General features: G+C 36.3%; 1 protein-coding gene across 4 annotated transcripts in view; it reads left to right on the top strand.

The window, feature by feature from the left end:
• DPY19L1 (dpy-19 like C-mannosyltransferase 1) overlaps nt 1–27049 on the top strand; it is a 95737-nt gene that overhangs the window by 55179 nt on the left and 13509 nt on the right. For all 4 annotated transcript variants that reach the window (XM_078059451.1, XM_078059450.1, XM_036101047.2 and 1 more), the window contains exons 9-16: nt 60–159; nt 2321–2398; nt 9103–9189; nt 11322–11381; nt 11900–11980; nt 17512–17613; nt 22392–22463; nt 25159–25208. In XM_078059451.1, coding sequence (XP_077915577.1) covers nt 60–159; nt 2321–2398; nt 9103–9189; nt 11322–11381; nt 11900–11980; nt 17512–17613; nt 22392–22463; nt 25159–25208 — 630 coding nt within the window. The remainder of the gene's footprint in view (nt 1–59; nt 160–2320; nt 2399–9102; nt 9190–11321; nt 11382–11899; nt 11981–17511; nt 17614–22391; nt 22464–25158; nt 25209–27049) is intronic.

Genomic DNA, 27049 nt, shown 5'->3' with positions numbered 1-27049 from the left:
GGGCCCATGCTAGAATACCTTGTGGTTAAATGTACTCATATTTATTTTCTCTTCCCAAGGGCTACAAAACTTTATAGAGGAAGCTTGATTGCACTCTGCATTTCCAATGTATTTTTCATGCTTCCGTGGCAGTTTGCTCAGTTTGTACTTCTTACTCAGGTAAGGTGCTTATATTTTTAAGCTGAATTAAGCTTAGTATATTTGATTATGTGAACTCATTTGTATAAAATTATAGAACTGAGATATTATATGATTCTAAGTCCTAAAATGTTTTTTAGTTAATACTTTTAACAAAATTCAGGGTAGGGAAATATGTGCAATTTATTTATTAGTGAAAGTTAATTATTTACTTATTAGTGGACTGCATTTATTGAATTCAAATTGATAAGAATACTTTGTTATTCAGTGTTGTTAGTGTACGTAAAAGAGGACTAGTGCTGTAACCTTAAGTATTTCTCTTAAATAAATGTACTTCTTTTATGAATAATGCTGTACGTTCTTACCCATGGGATAAATGCACATAAGATTAACATAGGACAAATAGCTAAGCAGTTCTTATTTATATAACTCCTCTACCAATCTAATTTATCATTTTTCTGTGCATTCTTGCCTCCCTTTCCCTTCAAATAGAGGTGTATGAAGCAAGGTGAAGGTGCTTACTGAGACATGGAGTAAATTGTGTGCCAGTCTCTCTCTGTGCTGCTCCCCACCCCCACCTACTTCTGCTTCCTTGCTATGCTGGCCATATTCATGTTCATCTAAAGCAGCTTGAGAGCTGTTTTGCAATCTTCTGGGACATGTCTTGCTTGAGACATGAAGTAAGATCTGGGTTTGAGTCCTAACTCTGTCCACTAGCTGCTAGACTTGGACAAACTGCTTAGCTGTGCTTAGTTTCAGCTTTCTCATTTGTGAGATAGAGAAAATAAAAGAACCTGCTTTATTGGGTTAGGATCAGATGAGGGAATGTATTTAAGACTTAACATTGCTGGTACTTAGCAAGATGTCTGTAAGGTTAGCTGCTTTTATCAGTATTTTTTAAAAAGAGTCTATTTGTACTTAATTCTTTCTTTGATCTTACCTTTTAGACTCCTTTGCCTTCTTTAGTGCGGTGACATTTTAAATGTTGCTGGTTAAAAATGTCCCTGAAAAGAAAATGAAACAAAAAAGTCCCTGAAAGACACTTCTTAAAGATTCTAGCTTTGTAGGCCTGCTGTGTATTGCTTGGCCCTGGGGTGGAAAGGGAGAGTTCCCATTGCTTCCAGCTAGGGGTGATGACCTGATTTTTGGGGGGGTGAGCGGAGGAGGGTGTTTCATGGAGTGAGGGGCTTCTGTTGAATAGCAAGGCACACTTCCTCACAGCTGTTGTGTCATATGAGTCTCATTCTTAAGCAATGCATGTTCCCCAAGGATAAATCTGGGGAAAGGGAAATCTTGTTTTTCTTGCTAATGAAAAAATTTGTCATAGATTGTTTGAAGGTAAAAAACTTAATGAATGAAACTTAAGTTATATGTTTAAGTATTCAACTACTTTGCGGTTTATACCATGTTTGTGTAGTAGGGGAAGCATGGGATTTAATCTGAGTTGCTTTCTCCATGAAGAAGGGTGGAGGGGCATTGTTTGACATAGTAACTACATTTTACTAAGGGGTACATTATCATCATTTAATCAATTAATTCACCTAAATAACTCCAGTACTCTTTGAATTCTTGGTCAACACCTACACAGGTTTCTTCAAAATTGTAAAGAAAGTTAAAAGTAGTGAAAGTACTCCTTCTAATTTGAAATTTGGTAAATTTGATTACAACGAACACTTGAATATTTACATAAACGAAAGAACACTAATGGAGATTCTTGTAAAGAGTGACTAATAAGCAGAACTTAATGCATTTTTACACACACATGCATTACATAATTAATTTTGAGTTTAATGTACCTTTCCCAATTATGTATTAATTGTCATATGTTATAATTAAATTTTCATATTTTTTGATTGAGCAAAGCACTTTGTAATTGTACGTGACGACAGTAGAGTCACCCTGACATTAAAATGAATGTTGTTTTGAATAATCCACAAAGTAGATTATTCATATGGTTAATTGAGAAAGCTGCTCATGGAAGAAAAAATCAGTATTTGGTATATTAATATATTGACTATGTTCAATAATAATTTGGCAGTAAGAGGGAAACTAAAGAATTCCCTTTGAATATAAATACAAATCAATGTGACAAAATAATAAAAAATAATCTTTTTTTCATTCTTAGAGCTATTCATTATATATGTAATTTTTATTTGTAATTTAACTTCTTTTTAAATTTCAGATTGCATCATTATTTGCAGTATATGTTGTGGGATACATTGATATATGCAAATTACGGAAGATCATTTATATACACATGGTAATGGTTTAAAATTTTTTTTTCCATTTAGTTTGACCTTAAAGCAGACTCTTGATTATTGGTATTTGTTTTGCACATGGTTGAAACTAGTTGTAACAGGATTCCATAACTAAAACAAGTGTCATTCAAATACTATGATATAATTAAAGGCCATGTTTTAAGTAGGCCACCCAGGAAATTTTAATTTGGGTCATATTATCTGATTTGAGATTGTGCCTGACTTGCTATAAGTAAAAGAGATAATTCATGAGAGAGAGAAACATGGAATTGTATATTATCTAGGAGCCTTCTGTTACAATGAAGCAGAATGTTCGTTTGCTGAGCACCAACTATCCAGGCATGTGGGTCATACCACAGAATAGAAATACAAAGATCCCAGCATACCTATTAATCACATTTTGGTAGAGTGGAGGAAGGCGAGAGGACAGAGGATAAATAATAAACACAGTAAATGGGCAAATTATATATAGTATGTTAGAAGGTGATAAAGGATAATCAAAGAAAAGGAACAGGAACAAGTCTTGGTACCCCAGGGAGATCAGGAGTGCCAGTGTTAGGGGGCAGGGGAGTAAAATAGCAAATGAGGTGGTAAGGGCAGGTCTTACTGAGAAGAGGAGAGTGTAGCAAAGATTGGGAGGAGAGGGAGTAGTTAGCTAAGTAGATGTCACGGAGAAGAATTTTCTAGGTTGGTGGAACAGTTAGAACAAAGGTCCTAAGACTGGATGGTTGATTTTGAGGGTTGTTTACCCTTTAAAAACATGTCTTCTCTTTGTCATCTTTATTATTGAATATTAGTATTGTTTTTAAGTTTTGTAAAAATGGTATCTGTTTTTGAGACTTACATTTTTACTTAGGTTTCTAGTTGGTCCGAGGGTTGTGGGTTATTGTTAAGCTGTTTAACATTTTTACTTAGGTTTCTGAGATTTGGATGTTATTAGAGATCAGACAGTTTCTTTCCTTTATATTTTCCATATATAAGTAAATCACAATTTATTTGTCCATTTTCTTGTTGAAAGATGTTTAGGTTCTTTTCCTCTTCTTTTTTTATTTTATGAATAACTGTACGTTGTCACATATACCTCCTGAGGCATATATATTAAGAGTTTCTCTAGGGTCTTTACCAAGTAGTAGAATTCCTGGGTGGTAAATTATATACATGTTCAACTTTTTAATTTAATCCTGTATTATTTTTCAAAAATGATTGGACTACCTCGAACAGTAATGTATAATATATAGCTCATATTATTGTACATCCTTTTTTATTTTGTCAATCCGGTGAGTATAAAATGGTATCTTAGGGCCTTAATTTGCATTTTCTCTGATTCTCAATAAAGCCAAAGGTCTTTGATATGTTTATGGGCCCTTTGTGTTTCCTTTTTTGGTGACATTCCTATTTTTGTGACATTCCTATTCAAATCTTTTTACCAGTTTCTCTCTTATATCCAAGAGAAAATGACATCTGTTGTATTCACTGTGGTATAATCCACTGTTTTCATTATTTTTATGCTTTTATGCTTGACTTGGTCCTGATTTGGCCAACTACTTTAAGCTGGCTTCTTTGTCCTTTTAACATATCCTCAAGCTTTGAGCACTTCTTAAAAGAAATTAATAAAAGCTAAGCTTCATCAAATGCTTTCCTGCATCCGTCTGCATGATCCTGTGTGTTTTTCCCTCTAATATGTTACTGTAGTGAATTACATTAATTGATATTCTACATTAAGAAACCTTGCTTTTCTGGGCTAAACACAATTTTTATATATTGCTGGATTAACTTTGCTGCTGTTAGGATTTTTAAATCTTTGTTCATGAGTGGGATTGGACAGTAATTATCCTTTTTTTTACACTTGGCTTATTTTTTTTCCAAACTGTCTAATATAGCTTTTTTTTTTTTTTCATTGCATTGCAGTAAAAATCAGAATAGTTGGTTAGCATTTAGAGTTGGTCAGCCACATGGCCACATAGGTAACTATGGATGGAGTGTTTGACTCAATTATAGTTATAAAAGTACTAACATTACAGAGGTTTAGTTTGTAGTAGGACCTATCTTGGGTGAATGGTTCATGTTTTATGATGTGACTTACTATGGAACCAGTTTCTTACTGTGAAATATCTTCTTCCATTATCACTTTACAAATTCCTAAATCCCTATAGTTACATAAAGGAAAAAAATACAGAATTGTTTCCAAAAAGGATTTTTTTTCCATTTTTTTATTGTGGTAAAATACACATAACACTTACTATCTTAATCTTTTTAAGTGTACATATCAGTGATGTTAAGTACATTCACAGTGTTATACACCACCCACCACTACCATCTCCCAAACTCTTTGCATCTTGTGAAATAGAATCTCTATACCCATTAAACAATAACTCCCTATTCTCCTTCTTCCCCTCCCCCCAGCTCCTGGAAACCCCCACTCTGCTTTCTATGTCTATGATTTTAACTATGCTAGGAACCTCATGTAAGTGGAATCGTGTAGTATTTGTCTTTTTCTTAATGCATTATTTTACTTAGCATAATGTGCTCAAGATCCACCCATGTTGATGCATATTGAAGGATTTCCTTTTTTATGGCTGAATAATTTTTGCATCGTGTGTGTGTGTGTGTGTGTGTGTGTATGTATACACACATACCACAGTTTCAATGTCTATTTATTCATTGATGCAAATTTCTGTTGTTTCCACGTCTTGGCTTTTGTGAATAATGCTGCAGTGAATATGGGAGCACAGATATCTCTTTGAAATCTTGTTTTCATTTTCTTTGGGATTGCTGGATCATATAGTAGTTCTAATTTTAATTTCTTAAGGAACCTCCATACTGTTTTACACAGTGGCTGTACCAATTTACATTCCCACCAACAGAGAAAAAGGATTCCTTTTTCTCCATATCCTCCTCAATATTAACCTCTTGTCTTTTTATAATAGCAGTTCTAACAGGTGTGAGGTGATGTCTCATTGTGGTTTTGATTTGCATTTCCCTGATGATGAGCGATGTTGCGCACCTTTTCATGTACCTGTGGGCCGTTTGTGTGTTTTCCTTAGAAAAATGTCTATTCAGGTCCTCTGCCCATTTTTAATCAGATCATGTGGGGTTTTGTTTGTTTTTTGGCTATTGAGTTGTGAAAATGACTTACATATTTTGAATATTAACTCTGTCTGCTAGATGGTTTGCAAATATTTTCTCCCATCCTGTGGGTTGCTTCTTCCTATTGTGGGTCATTTCTTTTGCTGTGCAGAAGCTTTTTATTTAGGTTGATATAGTCCCACTTGTTTATTTTGCTTTTGCTGCCTGTGCTTTTGAACTCGTGCAGGACTGTCTGCATCTGGGCTGGTGTGTGAGGGATGGGCAGCTGCTGTTGAGATCAGAGCTGAAATTCACTCGAAATAACTCAGTTTCCCATCGAAGAGTTCTCCTGGGAGTTGCAAGTCTTGGGAGAGTCCCGAGTTCCCAAATAGTTCCATCAGACAGGTTTGGGCAGTGTAGTTGTTATCTAGGTGAGAAGACAGATTCCTGCCATTTTTCCAGAATCCTCTGGCTACACTTGACTGATTTTGATATCAGATTTATTTTAGCCCTATAGAATTAATTGTTAAGTGTCCCTACCTTTTCTTTCTGTCGTAGATTTTGTGTGAGATTGGGAAGAATATTCCCTGAAAGTTTGGTGGATCTTGCCTATTAAACTACATGGGCCTGTTGTTTTCTTTGTGGACAGATTTTAAATTATTGATCTAACTTGTTTCATGATAATAAGGCAGTTTAGACTTTTTTCTCGAGTAATTTTTGGTAACTTTTATTTTGCTAGGAATTGTCCCTATCTAAATTTTAAAGTTCACTAACATTGTTGTCTTACTTTTTTAACCTGCTAAAATGCAGATACTCAAAGACACAAATACTAAATAATTTATAATAATCTCTATTCTGTACCTTTTAAGTTCTCAATTTTCTTGCTTTATTAATTTTCAAATTTTCTTCCTTGAATTTAAATTTGCTGTTGTTTCTGAGCAACCAGTTGTGTGTCAAACATTTCCTAGGTTCTAAGGAAACAGCAGTGATAAAAACAATAAAAAGGAAATAAAAAACCCTTCCCTCATGGAGCTTATGTTCTAGTGTACAAAGAAAGCAAATATGTAAGATAAACAGTTATGTTAAATGTTAGTAGGTATTAGTGAGGAAATAAAGCAGACAAGTTGCATGGGATTTGCTGAGTCTGTAGGGGAGGTCGGAATTGAAAAGGGTGCAAAGACAAGGCCTCACTGAGAAGTTCCATGGGGACAGCTAAGGGAGTTGAGGTAGCCAGCCACTAGGTGAAGAGGAACAGCAAGCATAAATGCTCTGAGGTGGGGGTGTACCTGGTATGTTCTAGGATGTGCAAGAGACGGCTGGATTGGAGTGAGATGGAAAGAATAATGTGAAATGAGGTCCCAGATATTAGTGGGGTAGGCCCTAGAGGGTCTGTAGGTGTGTGAAAGGCTTTTGGCTTTCCCTTGAGAATCAAAGCCTTTGGAGGGTTTGAGCAGGGCATTGACCAGATTGGCTGCTGAGGCAGGAATGGACCGCACATCTCTCTCCAGACTTTTAGCACCTCCTTTTTTAATACTGCCTTATATTTTTTTCTTGAATACCCTTGGCACTGCTTTACCCGATTCTTGGTTATGAATCTGTTTACTCAAAGTGATGTTATTCTGCTAAATTCTGCCAAAATTGATTGGGAAAGTTTAGAGTTAGTTTTAAATTTTAGCACTTATGGGAAAAATCTTTTGTCATAAAATTTTGAGGATTTGGTTGCTTACCTGTTTTGTAACTATAGGAGAATAATATACCATGAAAAGTTAAGTTCATTCCTGGGAATGCAAGAATGATTTGACACCATTACAAATTATATCAATATAACATCACATCAGTATATTTTAAAAAGATCAACAATATGATCATTTCCTTTGATGCTGTAAAGGCATTTGATAAAAGTCAGTAGCTCTTTCTGATTTTAAGATCTTAATCAAATGAAAATAGATGGATATTTCATTGAAATTTTAAATAAATACATATACTTCAATTCAAAAGCTAGTAGCATCACACAAAATGATGAATCAATAGAAATATTCCCATTAATGCCAGAAGCTTAACAAATATGCCTACTGCCATGCTTATTACTTAACTTTGTTGCAAGAATATTAAATAATACAATTGACTAAAAAATAAGGCTTTCGAAAACTAGAAAGGAAGATGAAGAAATATTGTTTGTAGGTGATATGATTTTGAATACCAAAAAAACCAAAATTACTACTAGAAACAATGAAAAAGTGTATTCATTTCTGCATATTTAACATAATTTTTCTGTATGTAGTCAGAAAATATGAGAAAAGATTCCTGATACAATAGCAACAGAAATAATATACTTTGAAATAAATTTAATATGCAGGATCCATATGAAGAAAATTTTATACTCTGCTAATGAATGTAAAGGAACACTTAAAGTGGAAACGTGTTATTTTTGGATGTAAAGATTCAATAGTGGACAGATATAACTCCAAATATGATGTGATGTACACTATTGAATAAAGCGGTTCTAATAAAAATGTCAGCTTTTGAAACTTAAGCAGATCCTAAAATTCAGATGGAAATTCAAATATATGAATCAAAAATAAAACTTCTAGAAGAAAACATGGATTATTTTATTTTTAAAAGCTTTTCTAATAATGGAAGACCTAAGGGAAATGAATGATAAATTTGGCTAACATAAAAATTTGGAAAATAACCATAATGCAGAAACGCTACAAAGATAAAAATGAACTCGGAGAAATATTTACAATGTGTTTGCTTGATAAGGAGTGATGTTTTCATAACATATAAAGAGAGCTCTTAAAATAACTGAAACCCAGTAGAAAAATGGGTTGTAGGAATAAGCAATTCAGACCCACAACAAAGACAGCAAATAGAAGAAAAGTGCTCTGTCTCACTGAGTATTAAAAGAATGGAAAAGTGAAATAATGCGGCAACATTTTTCTTGTATGAGATTGTCAAACATTTTAAAGAATTGGTAAGAGTGTGCATCAGCAGGAGCTCTCATGTCCTACTGGTGGAAGAGTAAATTGGTACAGTATTTTTTATGGTAATTTGTCAGTATTTTTTTTAGATTTCAAAATGTGTATACCCTTAATCTATCAATCCCACTTCTAGTAATTTATCGCATGAGTGTGTTGACATGTATATAAGATACATACCTAAGGATGTTTATCATAGCGGTGTTTGTAGTAGGAAAAACAAAATAACAGCAAAATAAAACTGGAAAGTACTTACCTGTTCAGCAGTAGTCTTAGGACTGGTCAGTAAATTACGGTATGACTCTAGAGTGGTATACTTTTCTCAGCTATTCAACAGAATGAATTAGATTGGTTTTCATGTGGAAGGCTCTCTGAAAAACAGAGTAAACGCAAGCAGTAGCACAGCTTATGGGCCAAGTTTCCATTTGTGGTTTTTAAAAAATACAAACTAGAATTTGTACTTGTGAATGTGTGGAAGGATGCACAGGAAACTGTTGATGGTGGCAATCTTTTGGGTTTAAAGTGTGGGATAGAACATGGGCTATTTTCATGGTATATCCCCTTTTGAACAGCTTGAATTTCATCATGGGCATGTGCAATTTTCAGAATAAAAATCATTGTCTTTTATGTGCATTAATTATATTTTTCTTGGATTTTTCCAGATTTCTCTTGCACTTTGTTTTGTTTTGATGTTTGGAAACTCAATGTTATTAACTTCTTATTATGCTTCCTCTTTGGTAATTATTTGGGTAAGTGTCTCTTAAGTACATGGCTATTTTTGAAACTAATGGTTTACCAGTTTTTAATCACTGGCTTGGGATTTTTGATAAGAATTTTTGATAAGAATCATCTCAGGCGTTTTACTGAATCCATGTGTATGTGATAGAGTATTCTAGTACTCCCATCCCCAGGAAGAAAGAAACACACGAGTTAATACTGGAAAACATAGCACCTTGCCTTATACCCCTACTTTGCCTTTTCTCTTTCCTCGTCTTTTCTGTCACATGAGTTTTGGTCCAGGGTTCATTTTAGAAAGGTTTTGTGCTTTCTTCTTTTTCTCGTTTCCTCCCCTTCGCAGTTTTTCTCCTATTCCTGCTCCACTCTCTGACTCCCTTGCCTCCCTGTGGCATCTCGCAGCAGTCTCTCCTGGTTTCGCTGGGATCAGAGGCTTGGGGCCTTGTGTTCTTTTAGTTTTTTTACTCCTTGTGTCTATTTGTGTAAAATATTTAAATAGATTAAATCAGGTGATGATTCGGTTATATTTTGCTAAATCACTACAAAGAGCAGATTTAGATTATCGGGAGACTGTCTTCTAGAATTAGAGCAAACAGTGAAAAGTCATCTAACTCCTTCTGCCACTTTTGGCAGGATGACTTTGTAAATAGAAGTCTTCCTACATTTAAGGACTTCCAGATGTGGGTATGCCTTTTTTATTAGTAGGTTTCACCATTACACTGTTTTGCTAACCTAAGAGGAAAAAAATTACTCCTATATTTAAAGTGCATGTGCTTTAGTATTAGGCTGTTTTGCTGAAGAAAAAAAGTATATTGTACTGTCTTAATTGAACTATATTCTGCTTCTTGAATAATCGTTTAAGTTACCCAGATTATTTTGGCTTTCTTGACTTCTAGAACCCATGAACAACTTGGGAACTTCCTATTTCTTTGTCCTATTTCACAAATAATATTTAAGATCCTGTTTCCCAAGAATATGCCTCTTCCCAGTCTGGACTGCTACCCTTTTCAGGTTGTGTGGCTCAAGGGTACTTAGTTACAGATATTAGCAGTTAGGATATGAGGATGTGGGGTTTTCAGCAATGTCAAAAAAATCATTAACTGAGTTGCTGTACTTTGAGATTAATGATAGTTCTTATAGTCAGTGAATTCTGTTTATAATCAGGAAATGTAGCAGTGCACCCAGTTCTATATTTACACGCGTACACCGGCAAGGCCTACTATTACTTAAAGTACATGACTCTTAATACTTGTATTCAGGTGCCAGTAAAATCTAACCTAAGTACATATGGCAGGAAACTTCAGTCCAGGACCTACAATGTATCAGGTTTTCTTTCAGGTGCTCAAAAGTAAGGTGTGTCTTGGGTATAAATTAAGCATATTTATGTATATTTCATTATTTGGGTGTCTACACATGAATGATGCCAACAGTTACAGAATATAGAGAATGTATGCATATTTAACTATAAACACACATTTGCCTATTTTCGTTTGTGGTAATCTCTTTGAAACCTAAATCTTATCACTTTTTGTGTTCTCAGATATTCAGAAACTTCTGAAGAGATTTAATTTGGGTTCATGTATTTATGCTTTGATCTCTAATCATATTTTTTGCCAAGTTTGAAGTAGATTTAGCTTCCTGTAGGTACTATACTTGGTAATCTATTCATTTCCTAGAGAGAGAGAAAAGATTTGGTAGAGGAGAAATATTTAGTTGATCCATTAAAAACTCATTTGTAGTTTATTCTAAGAGTTGATCATTTTTAACTTAAGGAAAATCTTATAAGACACCTGTCTGAAATTCTGAAATTATTATATACCATATATAATAGTACACACACATATATATTATATACTATTATATATTATATTGCTTCTGAGATAAATCAGGGATGTAAAATCAGTCATAGAAATTTACATATGGTAATTCTGTTTTCAATTTTACAAAGTCACTAACTGATCTAATCTACTTTGGATAAAATAGAGCTATTTCTTAAAGTCAATGAGCTTGTGGTGATGCTATATGGAACATTGACAATGTGCTGAATTTTAGATTCTTGAGAGTCTTATTATTTAGAAATGTTTTTTGGTACTTGAATTTATGTATATAAGTATTAACTGTGTGCTATGTTATTTTCTCCATGAAGGGTATACTGGAAATGAAACCACATTTCCTGAAAATAAATGTATCCGAACTTAGTTTATGGGTAAGAATCAATCTATTTGAATGCATAAGTTTTTCCTTTTCTAAAATAAATATATCATCAGTTTTATGTTTTACTTTTAAGAAATTATTCTTATGTAATGCAGGAGATCTAACAGGTTTATGATATAATTAGGGCTCAATTTTCCCTTTTCATGTGGCAAGTTAAAATTGGATAGGTGAAGAATTCTGGTTTTACTTATCACCCATTTTTCTTCTGGGGAGCAGTGCGTGTGTAAGAGACTATTAGTAGAGGGGGAATGTAACTGCAATTGCTGTGTAAATCTATAAGATATGTTAATTTTGACAGTATCATATGTGTATATTTTTATTTTTGGTGATAGCCCCTTGATTTTGGATAACATTCTTTAAGCTACATTGTTTAGCATTTTTTTCTTGGGTATGTAAATATTTCTTTCACATGTGATTAAAGCATTAATTTTTTTCTTCCTCGGCTGTGTCTAAGGAATGTCTGTATGAAGCATTAGTTTATTTTTGTTTTGTTTTGTTTTCCTTTTGTAGGTTATCCAAGGATGTTTTTGGTTATTTGGAACCGTCGTACTCAAGTATTTGACATCTAAAATCTTTGGCATTGCAGATGATGTAAGTGCATTTTTTGCTTAAACTTGAAAGACTTGTAAAGAATCAAACAGGCTAAGAATGAATTACTTGAGTTATTAAAGTACCACTATTTAAGCCAAATTCTAATATGACGTCTATTCACTTATTATTTTATCCATTTACAATAATAGAAAGTAAATGTGACTCTGTGTATAATCTCTATTCTCCAATATCAATTTCTTGACACGATTCTGTTATTTTAATCAGTCTTTCTGTATCACAAAGATTTTAAAATTTTAAAGCAAGAAAGCTCTAAAGACTTCAGCTCAAATTTTAAGGTCCATACAGGCATTTTTCTCTGGTTTCTTTATAATCTCCTTTGGTAACACATCAGTATGCCATCTTCAGAGCCTCTGAAACTATAGACCATATTATAGTCTCATTCCCCCAACCCCATTTCCTGGCCAGTGCTTGTGAAAGGTTTACTTATAGGTAATTTAATCCATTTAGTCTTATTAAGAGAAGGGTTTTTTGTTGTTTGTTTTGTTTTGGTGTTTTGTTAGGAGAGAAAATAAGATGAGAAGAATTCTGCTTTATAACTTTAAAGATTTTTCCTATCCATAATCTTGCTTTGCCTATTTTATTTTGGTGTTTTAGTAACACATTGATTAAATTTAAAAAGGAAGCAGCACAACCACCGACACAAAGTGTAAAGCAAACCACATATTTTTTCTGTAATTTATTTTAATTGACTATCTTTCCTTCATCCATAATAGATTAAAGCTATAGTTTTGAAACTGGGTTTTGTGAAGTCCTGGAATTTCCAGACTCTTCTTTGGGGTCTGTCTACTTCCCAACCTCCTTGGCAGCCCCTCTTTTACCCAAGGCAGTTTAGCTTTAATTTCTTGTACATTGGACAATTACGCAGTTTTTCATTTGAACAAGGGAATTTTTTGCTTAAAAAAGATGGAAAGCAATTGGGTTGTTCATTGGGTGATCTACAACCTGTGGAAAGACTTTTTAAAGTAGAAAACTATAGTCTAAAGTTACTTATTCACTCATTCAATATGTACCTGCTATGTGGCTGGCAATAGAATGCATCCTAGAGATACAGAACCAAGTAAGACATGGGCTAGTGGGAGCTCGGGACGATATATAACATAATAAAGGGCTGTGATAAAAGCAAGCATAGAGTGCTGTAGGAACACACAGGAGGAGAGTCAGGGAAGGCTCCTGGAAGTCTGCTGAGAAGAGGAGAGCTACACGGTGAGTGTGTCAGTGAGGATGCAGAGAATGAGCAGGAAGAAAAGGGAGGCAGCCCAAGTTGTAGGTGAATGGAATCTGTCTCCTCACTGGGGGAGACAAACTGGTTAAGGTATTGATTTGGGTTAAAGTGATACCATTTCTGTCACAGCCTGATGTGGTAGCAGGACCAAACAAATGAGGAGTAATTGAATTGCAACTTCAATATTTCTAGAAATCCGTAACACTGATCAAGGACATCAGCTCACAGATTCTGAATTGTGACATTGGTCAAAGGAAGAGACTGGCAAAGCCACACAGCCTTTAAGAAGCATTTCCGCTCATCCTTCTCTATTAAGATAAATAGACACTTCCCTGTTCTTCAGGAACCATGTGAACAATTTCTCAGTATATCCTGACTTCCCATCCCTGCTCCTGTCAACACTCTTCTTGGTAGAAGTCTGAGGTTGTTTACCAGGGAAGCTTAGTCAGTAGTCAGGGACACACAGTTTTTTACTGGGGGCTGGTGACATAGGCACCTTCTGCCTGACGCTTATCAAAATTTCAGACTCCCAGAAGGAATGTGGGTGCTCCACAGAAACCAGAGTGTTTTAGGTATAGGGAGCCGCTACTCATTCTCACTTGGAGTGGTAGGAGCCATCTGAAATCTAAGTTCCCTGATGTGCCAGCCAAGCACCAGCTTTGCAGGCGGATTTTTCAAGGATAGCATCAGGCCCGCTACGTTAACTCTCGTCTGAACATCAAGTTTGCCCCATCTTTTCCTCTCTCCCACGCCTTCTTGGGTCTTCCGTGAATCTGCATACCACCACCCAGCCAGTCATAGGTTTGTGGAGAGCCTGGGCTCCGGGATCCCTCAGCCCATGTGTGCAGCTTTCCAGGCCACCAGGGATGGGAGAATTGATGTACCCCCTTGTTGGTTTTCCCATTTCCAGAATTTCTGTAAAGTTTCTAGCTAGTCTGCCAGTCTGCTGTTCCCTGCAGGAATAATGCATCATTAGGCTGGCAGAGCATTTCCTGCTGTTTGATACTTCCATTAACAGGGTCTCTGAGCAGAGATTTTTTTCGCTCCCTGCCCCCAAACAAGTCAGCACCCTCCTGTAGCAAAGGTTCTGCTTCCCATGGGCAGCCCCACCCCGGTGGGACTCTTGGACCCACCGCCCGGGGCAGTGTGGTGCTGCTGAGGGTGGGTGGGGCAGCCCAGGCACGCGTGCCGCAGACACCCACTGTTTCCATTCAGAATCCGCCAGCTTTTGTAGGGGTGAGTGCTTCTCCATTTGTTTTCTTTTTGGTGAATTTGGTTGTTTTTGACAGTTTTGTCCAATTTTATAGGTGTCATTGGGGGAGGGGATTTGTCAGTTTCTTCCTCCGCTTTGGGAAGTCCCCATTTTCATTGATTCTTGAGTGTTGATCCAGCCTTGTATTTCTTGGGCAATCTCACTTGCTCACAATATATTATTCTTTCTATATATTGTTGGATTTGGTGGTTAATATTTTTAAGGATTTTTATCTATATTTATAAGGGATATTAGTCTCTCGTTTTATTTTCTTACAATGTTTCTGTCTGGCTTTGGTTTCAAGGTAATGCTAGCTTCCTAAAATCCTTGGGAAGTGTTCAATCTCCTATTTCTTTTTTTAAAAATTAATTCATTTGTTTTAGAGAGGGAACGCGCATGTGCGTGCGTGCATGCAGGGCAGGGGAGGGACAGAAGGAGAGAATCTCCAGGAGGCTCCCCACTGAGTGTGGAGCCTGATGTGGGGCTCCATCTCATGACCCTGAGATCATGACCTGAGCTAAAATCAAGAGCTGGTTGCTCAACTGACTGAGTCACCCAGGCGCCCCCAATCTCCTGTTTCAAAGAGAATTTATATAGAGGTGATACTATTTCTTCCCACAGTGTTTGATAGAATTTGACAGTAAGCCTTCAGGGCCTGGAGTTTTCTTCATGAGAGAATTTTCTGCTACAAATCCACTTTCTTTAGGAAGTTATTGGTGGTTTATGTCTTTGGAGGAAACGTACCCATTTCATATATGTCATCAAATGAATCATGTTTTTTTAAAAAAATTATTATAGGATTCAGTTAGTGAAAATTCCTATTAAAATTTCTGCATGTATGTGAAATGGTCTTTTATGTTCTTTTATTTATTCTCCTTGTTTGGATTCAGAATCAGTATTGTGTTAGTCTCCTATCAAGAGCTGTTTTTTGGGGGGTTTTTTGTGTGTGCTGTTTTTCCTGCTTTCTATTTACTATATTAATATTTTCAAAGTACCACCCTTTTTTGAGTCCTCTGGTTTTGCTGAGTTTCTCTTTTTCACCAAATTGTGTCATCCTTGTTTCTTATGTCTTTGTGCTTGTTATGTAGCTTTTTCTAATGCTCGAGGGAAAGTGCTTGGCTCTTTTGTTTTCAACCTCTTTTATTTTCTGATAAATGCATTTAAAGCTATAAATTTCCCTATTAGTAATACTTTTTTCTGTGTCTTACAAATTAACTATTTTGAGATTTTCTTTTTAGTCTGAAGGTTATTAAGTTTTATGTTATTTAGTTTCTAGCCAAAAAGATTTTTAAAGCCATTTCTAGTCATTTTACAATTTTATTGCATTTATGATTAGAAAAAAAATAATTTGTATTACATCAGTTCTTTGAAATGTATTGTGGTATGGTATGTGAACATTTAAAAAATATTTTACTTATGGTCAAAAGTAACATGTATTCTCTCGTGAAGTTTATATTTTCCACGAGCATATTAATAATAATATTCAGGTGTTATGTTAACATCTGCCTGCTCTTTCTGTTTTAGAGGGAAATATTTAACATTTCCAGTGACCACGATCAACTTATCTATTTCTTCCTACAGTTTTTTCAGCTCTCTATATACTTTGAATCCATACTGTGAACTGCACATATATTCATGATACGTATGACCTTGCTTTGCTTTTCATTTCATTAGTGTATAATGTCATTTGTTGTCTCTTTTCATATATTTTTTTGCTTGAATTCAGTTTTGTGAGACGTTACAGTTGCTAACCTAGATTTCTTTGGTTCAATTTATCTTATTTTGTTGTCCTCTTCCATTTTCAACCTTTCTACATACTTTTGTTTTAAACATGTCTCTTGTGGACAATGTAAATTTGAATTTTATCCCTGAAACCCAGTTTGAGCATCTGTCCTTTAATTTGCGAATTTAAGGTCTTTACGTATATCGCAGTTACCATTATATTGGGACTTATTTCTTCCATTTTGTTTGAGAGTTTCCATCTATTTTACTTGCTTTTTTAGATTTTTTTCTCCTCTTCATTGGATAGTTTTCTTATGCTATTTAAGGCACTCTATATTCTCCCTTTTGATTTCTTAAACTTATCAGCATACACTTCTTCCCCAACAAAGTAAAGTATTTTGGAATTCTTCAGCACATTCCCACCACCCCTTAGTTCCTACTCTCCTGGAGCCCCCCTGCTTCATATACGTATCATTTAGGATTTTAGCTATGGTTTGTTTTATATAATTTCCCTCTTTTTGTTTGGTTCTTGCTTTTTTACACAATAATGAATTAAAAATTTGGCAAGTGTTTTCTCATTTGTTAATTGCAAATACTCCCACCTTCCTCACATGGCTTTTTGTGGGAAGTAGATGAGATGATGTGAGAGCACTTGGTAGCATGTAAAGAATTACACAGATAATTGATCATCATTCAAAGGTGGATTTTATTCCAAGGCCTGCCCATTTTCTACTTATTTCAGTCTTTTTTTTTTTTTTTTTTTTTTTAAGTGGGCTCCATGCTAGACATGGAGCCCAATTTGGGGCTTGAGTTTACAACCCTGAGGTTGACCTGAGCTGAGATCAACAGTCAGATGTTCAACCGATTGAGTCACCAAGGCATCCCTCAATCCCCTTTTCAGAAATCGATATTCATGTTTTCTTTTCTTTCACTCCATTGTACTTTGTCCCTTACGATTGACAGATGTCTGTGTGTGTTACCAAGCCTGCCCCTCCTGGTAGGCTCGGGAAAAGGAGATGTTGTATAGTGTATTTTGTCAGGCTTAGCACACTGAGCAGGGAAAACCCACGGATAAAAAGCCTTCGGTGTGTTGATGACGGATCATGGAAGGCGGGTGTTGCTGGGAGCTGTCATTTGCCAGCAAGAGAAGGAGGAACCATGAGGTTGCAGCGCTTTAACAGAAGCAAGCCTGGCATGGGAACAGCGAGCTCTGCGACGACGTAGTGAAAGCTTTTTTTAGATACTATTAAGATTGAAGTGCACTACTACAGTATATGGCGTAATCTAATGGTACCTCACTTTCTTCCTTCCTAGGCTCATATTGGCAACTTATTAACATCAAAATTCTTCAGTTACAAGGATTTTGATACTTTATTGTATACCTGTGCAGCCGAGTTTGACTTTATGGAAAAGGAGGTAAGATGCAATTTCTAGTTTTCCTTCCTCAGGCTTTGGTCTATTCATTTTTCATAAAGGGCGCTCCTGTTATCTTAGACTCTCCTCTGTGCTGTTACCTCAGTGGGAAGGAATGGAAAGTGATGGTTTGGAGGAGGACATCCCTACTTCCGTTAGTATGGCATCCCGAAATGTCTGGTCTTTTCTCATTTTGATAATTTAGAAGCAAGCATTCAGACTAGCAATAGTGTTTTGGATGAGTAAACACAGAAGCACTTCAAGTCACCTCTTTTCAGGGACAGCATTAATTCGGTGCTGCTCTCAAGCTCTCACATTTCCATTTACTCAGTGGTTGTTGATTTGAATGATCTCATTGCTTTGAAATATCATTGAGTACAAGTTTTTCATTCCAACGATGTTTTTCTTTCTAAAACTATATTCAGATGCTTAAAAAGAAACCAGAGAGTAGTGTGGGGGATTGTGAGATGGAAGTCTGCGGTACTACTTGATGTTCTTGGACAAGCGACTCTCATTTGATTTTCTGTAATAGCTTACTAGTTCCTAGTGGTATGCTGCAAAAAGATATTGTGAGGACCAAATGAGATATGTAGGGAAGTACTTTGATATTTTAATGATATTTTATATAAAATATTATTTTGCAGCAATCAGTGAGCTGGTTTGGTTCAACAAGCATGTATATATGTGTGTGTGTCTTTTTTAACACCACCCATGTGGCCCCAATTTATTATGATATTTTATTATCTGTGAAACATTTTCCTTCAAAGCTATGTGTGTGTATGTCTTCACTGGTCAACAATACTCTGTTTCCCTTTGATCCCCGCTGGGTGGTTACCTCTGTGTCCTGAGTTACAGACCAGGGGATGATAGTGTACCACACTGCAAACTCTTATCAACCAGACATTCTGAATTGAGCATGTGCTGCAGATGGACTGTTTACTCCAGTGACCTGTCAGTCTTCATTCCCAGGTTCTGGCAAATTTTGACACATAGTGGCTAATAAATAGTGTATGAATGATAGTGTTGAGCTCACTGAAAGAAACTAAGGAAGAGTGTCTTCGAAGACATTCAAATGCATGTTCATAGAAAATCAAGACTCCTTCAAGCAAGTGGTAAAGGAAATAGAAGGTAAACATCGGCAGACCATTAGGATATGGCGGAAGTCCTTTGACATTATTGAGGATATTCATGCCACTATAACCTGAGAGTATGCACCATCAGTTAGATGATAGAAGAAATTTATTGAAGCATAGCATGACTTCAGTTAATTTGAAGAAGATAGCAAAGCTGTTTGCAGCCTGCTTGTCCGCATCTCCATAGGTAGCTTCACAGGGCCTGTGCAGTGGAGACAGTATGGTGCCAGTTCAGAGAAGGCGTCCATTGTCTGACACAGCCATACACTGGGGAAAACGGAACAGTTTACCATGATATTATACTGATACGGAAAGACCTGTATAATGGAATGAACAAAATGGTATGGCCTTATTGACCTATAGTTAACACACATAGAATAAGGTGTAAGAGAGCAAAGTTTTAACGGTGGTTTTTGGCTAGAGAGATAATGATTAACTTTTTTTGCAATTTGCATCTTCAAAATTTTCAACAATAATCATATTTCAATTGTATTCTGCTTTAAAGTACAGTAAAAACAATGAGGGGCATCTTTCCTTTCTAGATATGGAAACGGTTAGCAACACTATTTAAAGTACAAGGATACTAAGACAGGAACATTTTTATGGCCAAAAATAGACAACGCTTGGATAGATCCATGTGTATGTACTTAACTATGTTTATGTGTATTTACTTAATAATGAAATGAAGAGAGAAGCACAGATAAATAGTTAAAAAATGCATTATTTCATAAATATTATTTGAAATATGGGATTTGGGGTGAGGAGTCAGGTTAAAGCCTTGTGTCACATTATGTAATAAACTTCAATTCAGTTAATTAACGTGTCAATATTAAATGAAGCCTGAAAAATTTGAGAGACATTTCAATGAGTATTAGCTTCATTTTTTTAATGAACATAATAGCAGTGCAAAGCACATATGAGAATGATTAATAGATTTGACTGTGTGTAACTTAAAACATCTGTACATTAAATATTATAAAAATTAAAAAGCAGATGACTAACTGGGATGACTCTTGCCATAAATATAACAAATGAATCTAGGGATTAATGTAGTAAGTATAGGAGATTGTCCAAATCAGTAAAAAATTACTGAGGACTCTTACCCTTCTCCACCACCAAAAATACATCCCCACTCCCACACACATATGTAGAAATGGGGGAAGGATATGAACAGACAACCCATTGGGGAGGAAATGCTGATAACTGATTAACATGTGAAACTGGTTGTTGTCTTTATTTTTTCTGCATTTTTAGTTTTCACGATGAGCATATATAACTTTTATGCTTAGAATAAAACCAAACATTCGTAGAAAAAGAACTTGTAATTCTAGTAGCACACACGCATGTATACACACGCATACCCCTCTCCCTGTGTGGTTTGTTTCATTTCCATTTGTCCTTGTGCATACACTCTATCTGATGGATCTTTTGGAATTGAGGAAATTGTATAATTTTGTTCCCTTTATATTAATACTTTTATATATTAAGTCGAGTCCCTTCTCTTGGTTTCCTGCTGAGAGTTATACTGATCTTAGTCACTTCTTGTTCCTCCACTACTTCCCCCCATTTCTAATTTATTGTAATACTATAATCCGTGACATTATTTTACTTCCCATATACTCTCCCCTCTGACCCCACTGTAAGAGTCCCATTGCACGTTCAGTGTCTGCACACGTGACCACTCATGCTGTTCTGTCCCCTTTACATCCCCGTCCTTGTCGCAGTTCTGTAGGTTGGTGTTTTTAATGCTGCATGTTCTGGGATTGAAGCCTCTCCTGCCATTTCTTGATTGGGTGAAGCTTGCTCTGCAGTGGATTCCTCAGGAAGGGCCATAGGAGCCATAATCCTTGAGTTTTTACATGTTCAAATATTTTATCAGTGGCTTTTATACGGGAAGGTCTGGCTAGATGCAGAATCTTCGGCTCAAGGGGTTTTCCTTGACTGTCTTAAATAAATTACCCCACCATCTTCCAGCCTAAGTGTTGCTGTCAAAGTTTGATGTTAATCTGATTTTTTCTTTTTATGAGAAATATTAAAAAATACCTTTTTTTTAAAAAAGATTTTATTTATTTATTTGACAGAGAGAGAGAAACAGGGAGAGAGGATACACAAGCAGGGGGAGTAGGAGAAGGAGAAGCAGGCTTCCCACTGAGCAGGGAGCCCGATGCAGGGCTCGATCCCAGGTCCCTGGGATCATGACCTGAGCCGAAGGCAGACGCTTAACGATTGAGCCACCCAGGCGCCCCTAAAAAATACTTTTAAAACAAAGTTTTGGAGGGGCACTTGGGTGGCTCAGTGGTTAAGCGACTGCCTTCGGCTCAGGTCATGATCCCAGGGTCCTGGGATCAAGCCCCATATCGGGCTCTCCCTGCTCAGCAGGGAGCCTGCCTCTCCCTCTCCCTCTGTCCCTTCCCCTGCTTCTCTCTCTCTCTCTCTCTCTCTGTGTCAAATAAATAAATAAAATCTTAAAAACAAAAACAAAGTTTTGGAATATAATTTTAAAATTGTTTGAATTCTTTGTTAAATTTTGTTAAATACTTTAAACGCAATTTTGACACATTGCCTTTTTAAGGTAAACCCTATATCTCACAACTTTTCTTACATTTATTGTTAGTTGTTATTAGCAAATATCTAAATTTTTGAATAATAAAATACTTTTGGTTATATGATTTTTGATTAGGTTAAGACAATTACAAATTTACAAAATAGAAATAAATGTATTTTAAAAGATTAAGTACTGTGCAAATGTTTATAAAGGTAAATAGTAAAATAAAAACAAAAAATCTTCTTTTAATGGGACTTCTAACTGTGAAGTACGCATTTGGGGTTAATAAATTATCAAAATTACTTTTCTAATATAGAATAACAAGCAAGAAAAGTGGACTAATTAGAGGGAAAGTCAGAAAATACTCCTTATATTTTGTAGGATTAAAATGTACCAGTGTTTTTTAATATGGTTAAAGCTAGATTCCCCTTGATAAACATATTTGGGAAAGTATACATTATTTAACTCAATAATACAAGGTTATTTTTGTGAGGGTAAATGTTGGTGGTAAGCAAATCAATTGCAATTGAGAAATTTCAAGCCTAGAGTTAAGACTATGACTTCAAATGGTTGAGAAATATATAGGATTGCAATGTGTAGGGGTTTGTTATTAAATGTTTCTGTGGTTCTTATTAAGAAAAGGTAAAAATGTTTTTATTTCTCTTGTAAACATTGGTCATTATTTTGTGTGTGTGTGTGTGTCTCTTGGGATGATGGTTAAGATTTTTATCCCCCACCAAATGTACAGGAAAAGCGCATGCCATTTAAAGGAGTTCTGCTGACCTTAGGTAAATATTAAGTTGAGTTCTCTAGTTAGAAAAGTAGTGTGCAAAGAGGGAACAATAATCTTTCCAGTCCCAGTCACATTTTATACTTACAAGTGTTTGGGGACTGTGTTTATTTGTGTTTTCAACTCAACATTTTGGGGAAGTTTGTTTCTATGGAAATGCATCTTCATTTTTATGATGGGAGTAAGTGGGTATATTGGATGGACCCTAGATGGGTGAAGGCTCTGTTTATACTTATTAAAATTCATTTTGTTCATTATTTAAAATGAAATTTATCTGAAAATCATATTTTCAAAACATCTCTTTGAATTTCAGACTCCACTGAGGTATACAAAGACATTGTTGCTTCCAGTCGTTCTGGTTGTGTTTATTGCAATCGTTAAAAAGGTAGGTCTGTCAGACGAGATCGGGCGCGTTCAGGGTAGTGTGACCGTAGAGAAAAATGAAGGGGGGGAAATCGGAGGGAGAGATGAACCATGAGAGACTATGGACTCTGAGAAACAAACTGAGGGTTTTAGAGGGGAAGGGTGTGGGGGGATGGATTAGCCTGGTGATGGGTATTAAGGAGGGCACGTACTGCATGGAGCACTGGGTGTTATACGAAAACAATGAATTGTGGATCACTACATCAAAAACTAATGATGTATTGTATGGTGACTAACATAATAAAATAAAATTAAAAAAAGGTCTGTCACTTAAGAGCTCTTTCTTTTTTTTTTTAATTAATTTATTTAGAGAGTGGGCTAGAGGGGAGGGGCAGAGGGAGAGAGAGAGAATCTCAAGCAGACTCCCACTGGGTGCAGAGCCAGATGCAGGGCTCGATTTCATGACCCTGAGGTCATGACCTGAGCCAAAACCAAAATGCTCAACCGACTGAGCCATCCAGGCGCCCTTTAAGAGCTCTTTTTTTTTTTTTAATTTATTATGTTATGTTAATCACCATACATTACATCATTAGTTCTTGATGTAGTGTTCCATGATTCATTGTTTGCATATAACACCCAGTGCTCCATGTAGTACATGCCCTCTTTAATACCCATCACCAGGCTAACCCATCCCTCCACCCCCTTCCCCTCTAGAACCCTCAGTTTGTTTCTCAGAGTCCATAGTCTCTCATGGTTTGTCTCCCCCTCCGATTCCCCCCCTTCATTTTTCCTACTATCTTTAAGAGCTCTTTCTTATAATAAAGCACTTTCTTGTTTCTACCTAGTAGTTAAGTATATTAAGTTACATGTTAATATGACACAATGTTTTATATGGATTTGTTGAAACATATTCTGTATTTTCTTACTCCTAGCCCTTGATGAACATTTACAAGCCTTAAAAATATTCTCCTATCTGCCAGCATAAAATAGATGTAGGAAAAGGATGGCTCGAGTTTTGGTAGTCATGTATTTTTGAAAGACATGATCAAAGAGACCATATTGACCCAGATACAGTTATTTTTGTCTTTGTAAATTATTACTGACTGACTTTTAGCTTTATGTAATATTTCACTAAAATATTTAATATATGCCATTCTAAGTCATCTGTGCATTGCTCACAAACTCCTGGATCGAGTTTATTGTTACTGATCAAAAAAACAGAATATTAATAATGTATTACCAACATCGATAAAATTGTTAGACTCCCAACTTGGCTTTGATAATGAAATTCTAAGCCCAGATTTAAATCAGGTCAGGGAAGTTCCAGTCTTTAGCCAAGAGCAGGTATGATATTCTCTTTTTTCTTTTAACAGTTGGTGAATTCTGTAACTGCAAGTGTTTTAAGAGAATGAATAAAGATTAATCTGTAATCAAAAAACAGATGATAGACCCTAAAGGTTTTCTGATTTGTAGTTAGTAATTTCTGTGTTAACACAGTGTTATATATTTGTAGAATATTCTGTACTATAATTATTGTTCACATTATATATTTGTACTCTCCCTGAACATATCACATGTGTTATTGCACCTGCTTATTTGACAGCCCTGTAGGGGATATTATTATCTCCATTTTGACAGATGCAGCTTTAGAAGATCAGAGAGGTTGTTGCCAGCCTCACATCATGTCCATTAAAAAGCAACGGAATAGCAAGAATCAAACTCGGCACCTTTCCCCCCTTACTGGGTGTTGTGTCGTGTTCAGCTTTGTAGTCCCACAAGCTTTTCAAATCTAATGAGTTTATAGTCAGTCAGTTTCTGCTCTGTGCCACTCTGTGCTTCCTTTGCCTTTTGCATACTTTATGTGGGTGTGCACCCAGTAGGTAATCAAAGAATACCAACGTTGGCAATTCAGAATGCGTTAAAAAGACAGCAACCTGGATGGCTAGAGATGATGCAAACTGAGATGTTTGATTTAAAGAAGAAGGATTCAAAGGGAAAAAGGATAATTATTTTCAAATATGTAAAAGCCTGCCACTTGGAAATAAGATTACACTCGTTTTGGCTCTTTAGAGTCATGGCCAATTCTAGGGGGAAGGATTTTTGACCAGAATTGATCTGGACTGACTAGGAAAGTGTTATAGACTCAAGCAGCAGTTGGGTGGTTCTTCCAAGAGCTGGATGAAAACCTGTCAGCGGTGTCCTAGAGGACACCCCCACTGGGGATAGGATTCAGATTAGATGACCTTCCAGTTGCTGCTCAATATGCAAACTCAGTGTTTGATTAGTTGTCCTTATCAGTCTCTGAGCCTGTTGTCCAGATATGTGTATATATGATTAAGGCGAGGCATCGCCAACGACCTTGGCCTGGTGGAATTCTGCATGTGAACTGGAAGCCAGAAAGAAGGTCAGGTTTCAGGGCTTAGCAATGCCTCCTGGTTGTTGTCCACCTTCTGGGAGATCATTTAATCCATCTGAGCCTGTTGCTCATTTACAAAATGAGGATAATACAATCTACAATACAGGGCTGTTGGCTATTAGATATGATCAAGTACTGTATAAATGGAAGAGTATGGTGTTATAATTATGTCCTGAGTTATCTCTTAGCTCCATACTTCTTATATTTTTAAGTAGAAGTTTGAAAGTTTAGAAGATACTTTAGTTGAAATTTTGTTTTTCCCAACACAGCTCTTCTAAAGTGTTAAAAAATCTATTTGCAGATTATTAGTGACATGTGGGGTGTCTTAACTAAACAACAGGCACATATAAGGTAAATATGCTATTAATCATTTTGTTACATTATTAAGTAGATATTTACGATGTATTTTTATAGTTCATGTTGCACTCAACATTTGATAACTGGTGTTTTCGATTGTCATTCCTCTTTGCTTTTCTCATTATTCCCTATCTGTGCAGAGCTCAGAACATCACTTATTCATACTTCAAATTCCATCCGTACACTCCTATGGTAGGCCTACACATAATCTATATGTGAAGGACACAGCTTTGTGCTTCAGTTTAGCAGGGAAAATAAATTATTCTGTTGATGGTTTTAGGACCAATGGACTGTCTTTTGAGAGAAGAGCAGGGAAATATAAAACTGATTCCATACTTCATGTTTTATACAAACTAAATTTCAGATGGAGCAAAGATTTAAATGTAGGAAAAAAATAAAACCCCAATATTAACCAAGAGATTATTTTTAGAATTTTAGCATTAGAGAGGCCTTGTTAAGTATGACATAAAACCTGTAAGCTAGAAGGAAAGATTGAAAAGGCTGACCAGATAAATATTTTGGTTTGATAAGATACTGTGAACATTGTTCAAAGAAAAAGACAAATTGGGGAAAATATTCACAATATACGACAAAGGACTAATGACTGGCATACATAAAGGACTTCTACAAATTAATAGGAAAAATGCTAAAACCCCATTAGAAAAATGAGTGAAGGACACAAAGAGGCAACTGAGAGAAAAATAAATTCTCATTTTTCTCTTTTCTGCTACACTCATGTCCCATGGACCTGCTTTCTGCTCTTTAACCGTGGCGGCTTGTTTCCTGCCTCTGCAGTTTTGCCCTGGTTGTGCCCTCTGCTCCCCACAGCCTGGCTCTGCATGTGACCCACTCCTTTAATTCTTGTTTAAATGTCACCTCCTTCAAGAAGCCTTTCCTGACCATCACTTCTGAGGAGATTCCTTGTCTCCTTGCCTGTTATTCGCCGTTATCTCATCCTTTATCTTCTCTCTCAGCACTTATCACCCTTTACACTTGAACACTGGTGTGCTGCCTGTCTCCTGGGGCACCGCCATTCTCTTCCACCTCGCTCTTCTCTAGTCTTGCTGTCTTTGGAGTTAACCCCTTAAGGACCTTCCTGCTATGGGGCTCTGTACTGTCTCTCTCTCTGCCTGAGGGATGCTCAACCTCAAACCCTCCACTCCTTCAGGCCTTGCTCACATGTCACTCAATTGGTGACCGTATGGATTGACATACACCTTCCCGGTCACCCAGCATTGCTGGCACCTTTTGCCCTGCTTCCTTTCTCTCCACAGTACTTATCACCGTGTGACTTTTGCTCATTTGCTTTTTGTTTGTCTCCCTTGACTTATATGTAAACTCTCTGAGGGCAAAGGTATTTTCCTGTCTTATTTCCTGCTGTATCTCCAGTGTTATCAGTGCTTAATGAAATTGAGGATGGGTGGGTTTGTACCCTGTAGTCCCGAGGGGTTCATTTTGGTAGGGCGAGACAGATGGTAATCAAACCAGTGAACTGTGTTCACTTTTGAGGAGATAAGACAGGGAAATGGAGTAGGAGTGATTATGGAGAGGGGCACTGAATATGGGAGTCTCTCTGATGTTTGAGGGAGTAAGATTAGTCTTGTGTGACTGGAGCACGGTGACCAAGAGGGAACGCGGTAGACAATGAGTTTCAAGAACGAGAAGTAGGAAGAACATGTGCAGCATGGTAAGGATTTGAGAGTTTATTCTCATTACAAAAGGAATCCACTGGAGGGTTTTAAGTAAGGAATGGGCATGACTAGATTACCATTTTCAAAAAATTGCTGGCACCACTGTGATGATAATTGAAATGGGACGGCAGGGAAGGGGTGGTG

Source organism: Halichoerus grypus, chromosome 12 (genome assembly GCF_964656455.1).
Source record: "Halichoerus grypus chromosome 12, mHalGry1.hap1.1, whole genome shotgun sequence".
In the NCBI taxonomy this organism is placed as follows: Eukaryota; Metazoa; Chordata; class Mammalia; order Carnivora; family Phocidae; genus Halichoerus; species Halichoerus grypus.
Note: the sequence above shows the minus strand (reverse complement) of the source record. Positions and strands in the feature narration are given on the sequence as shown.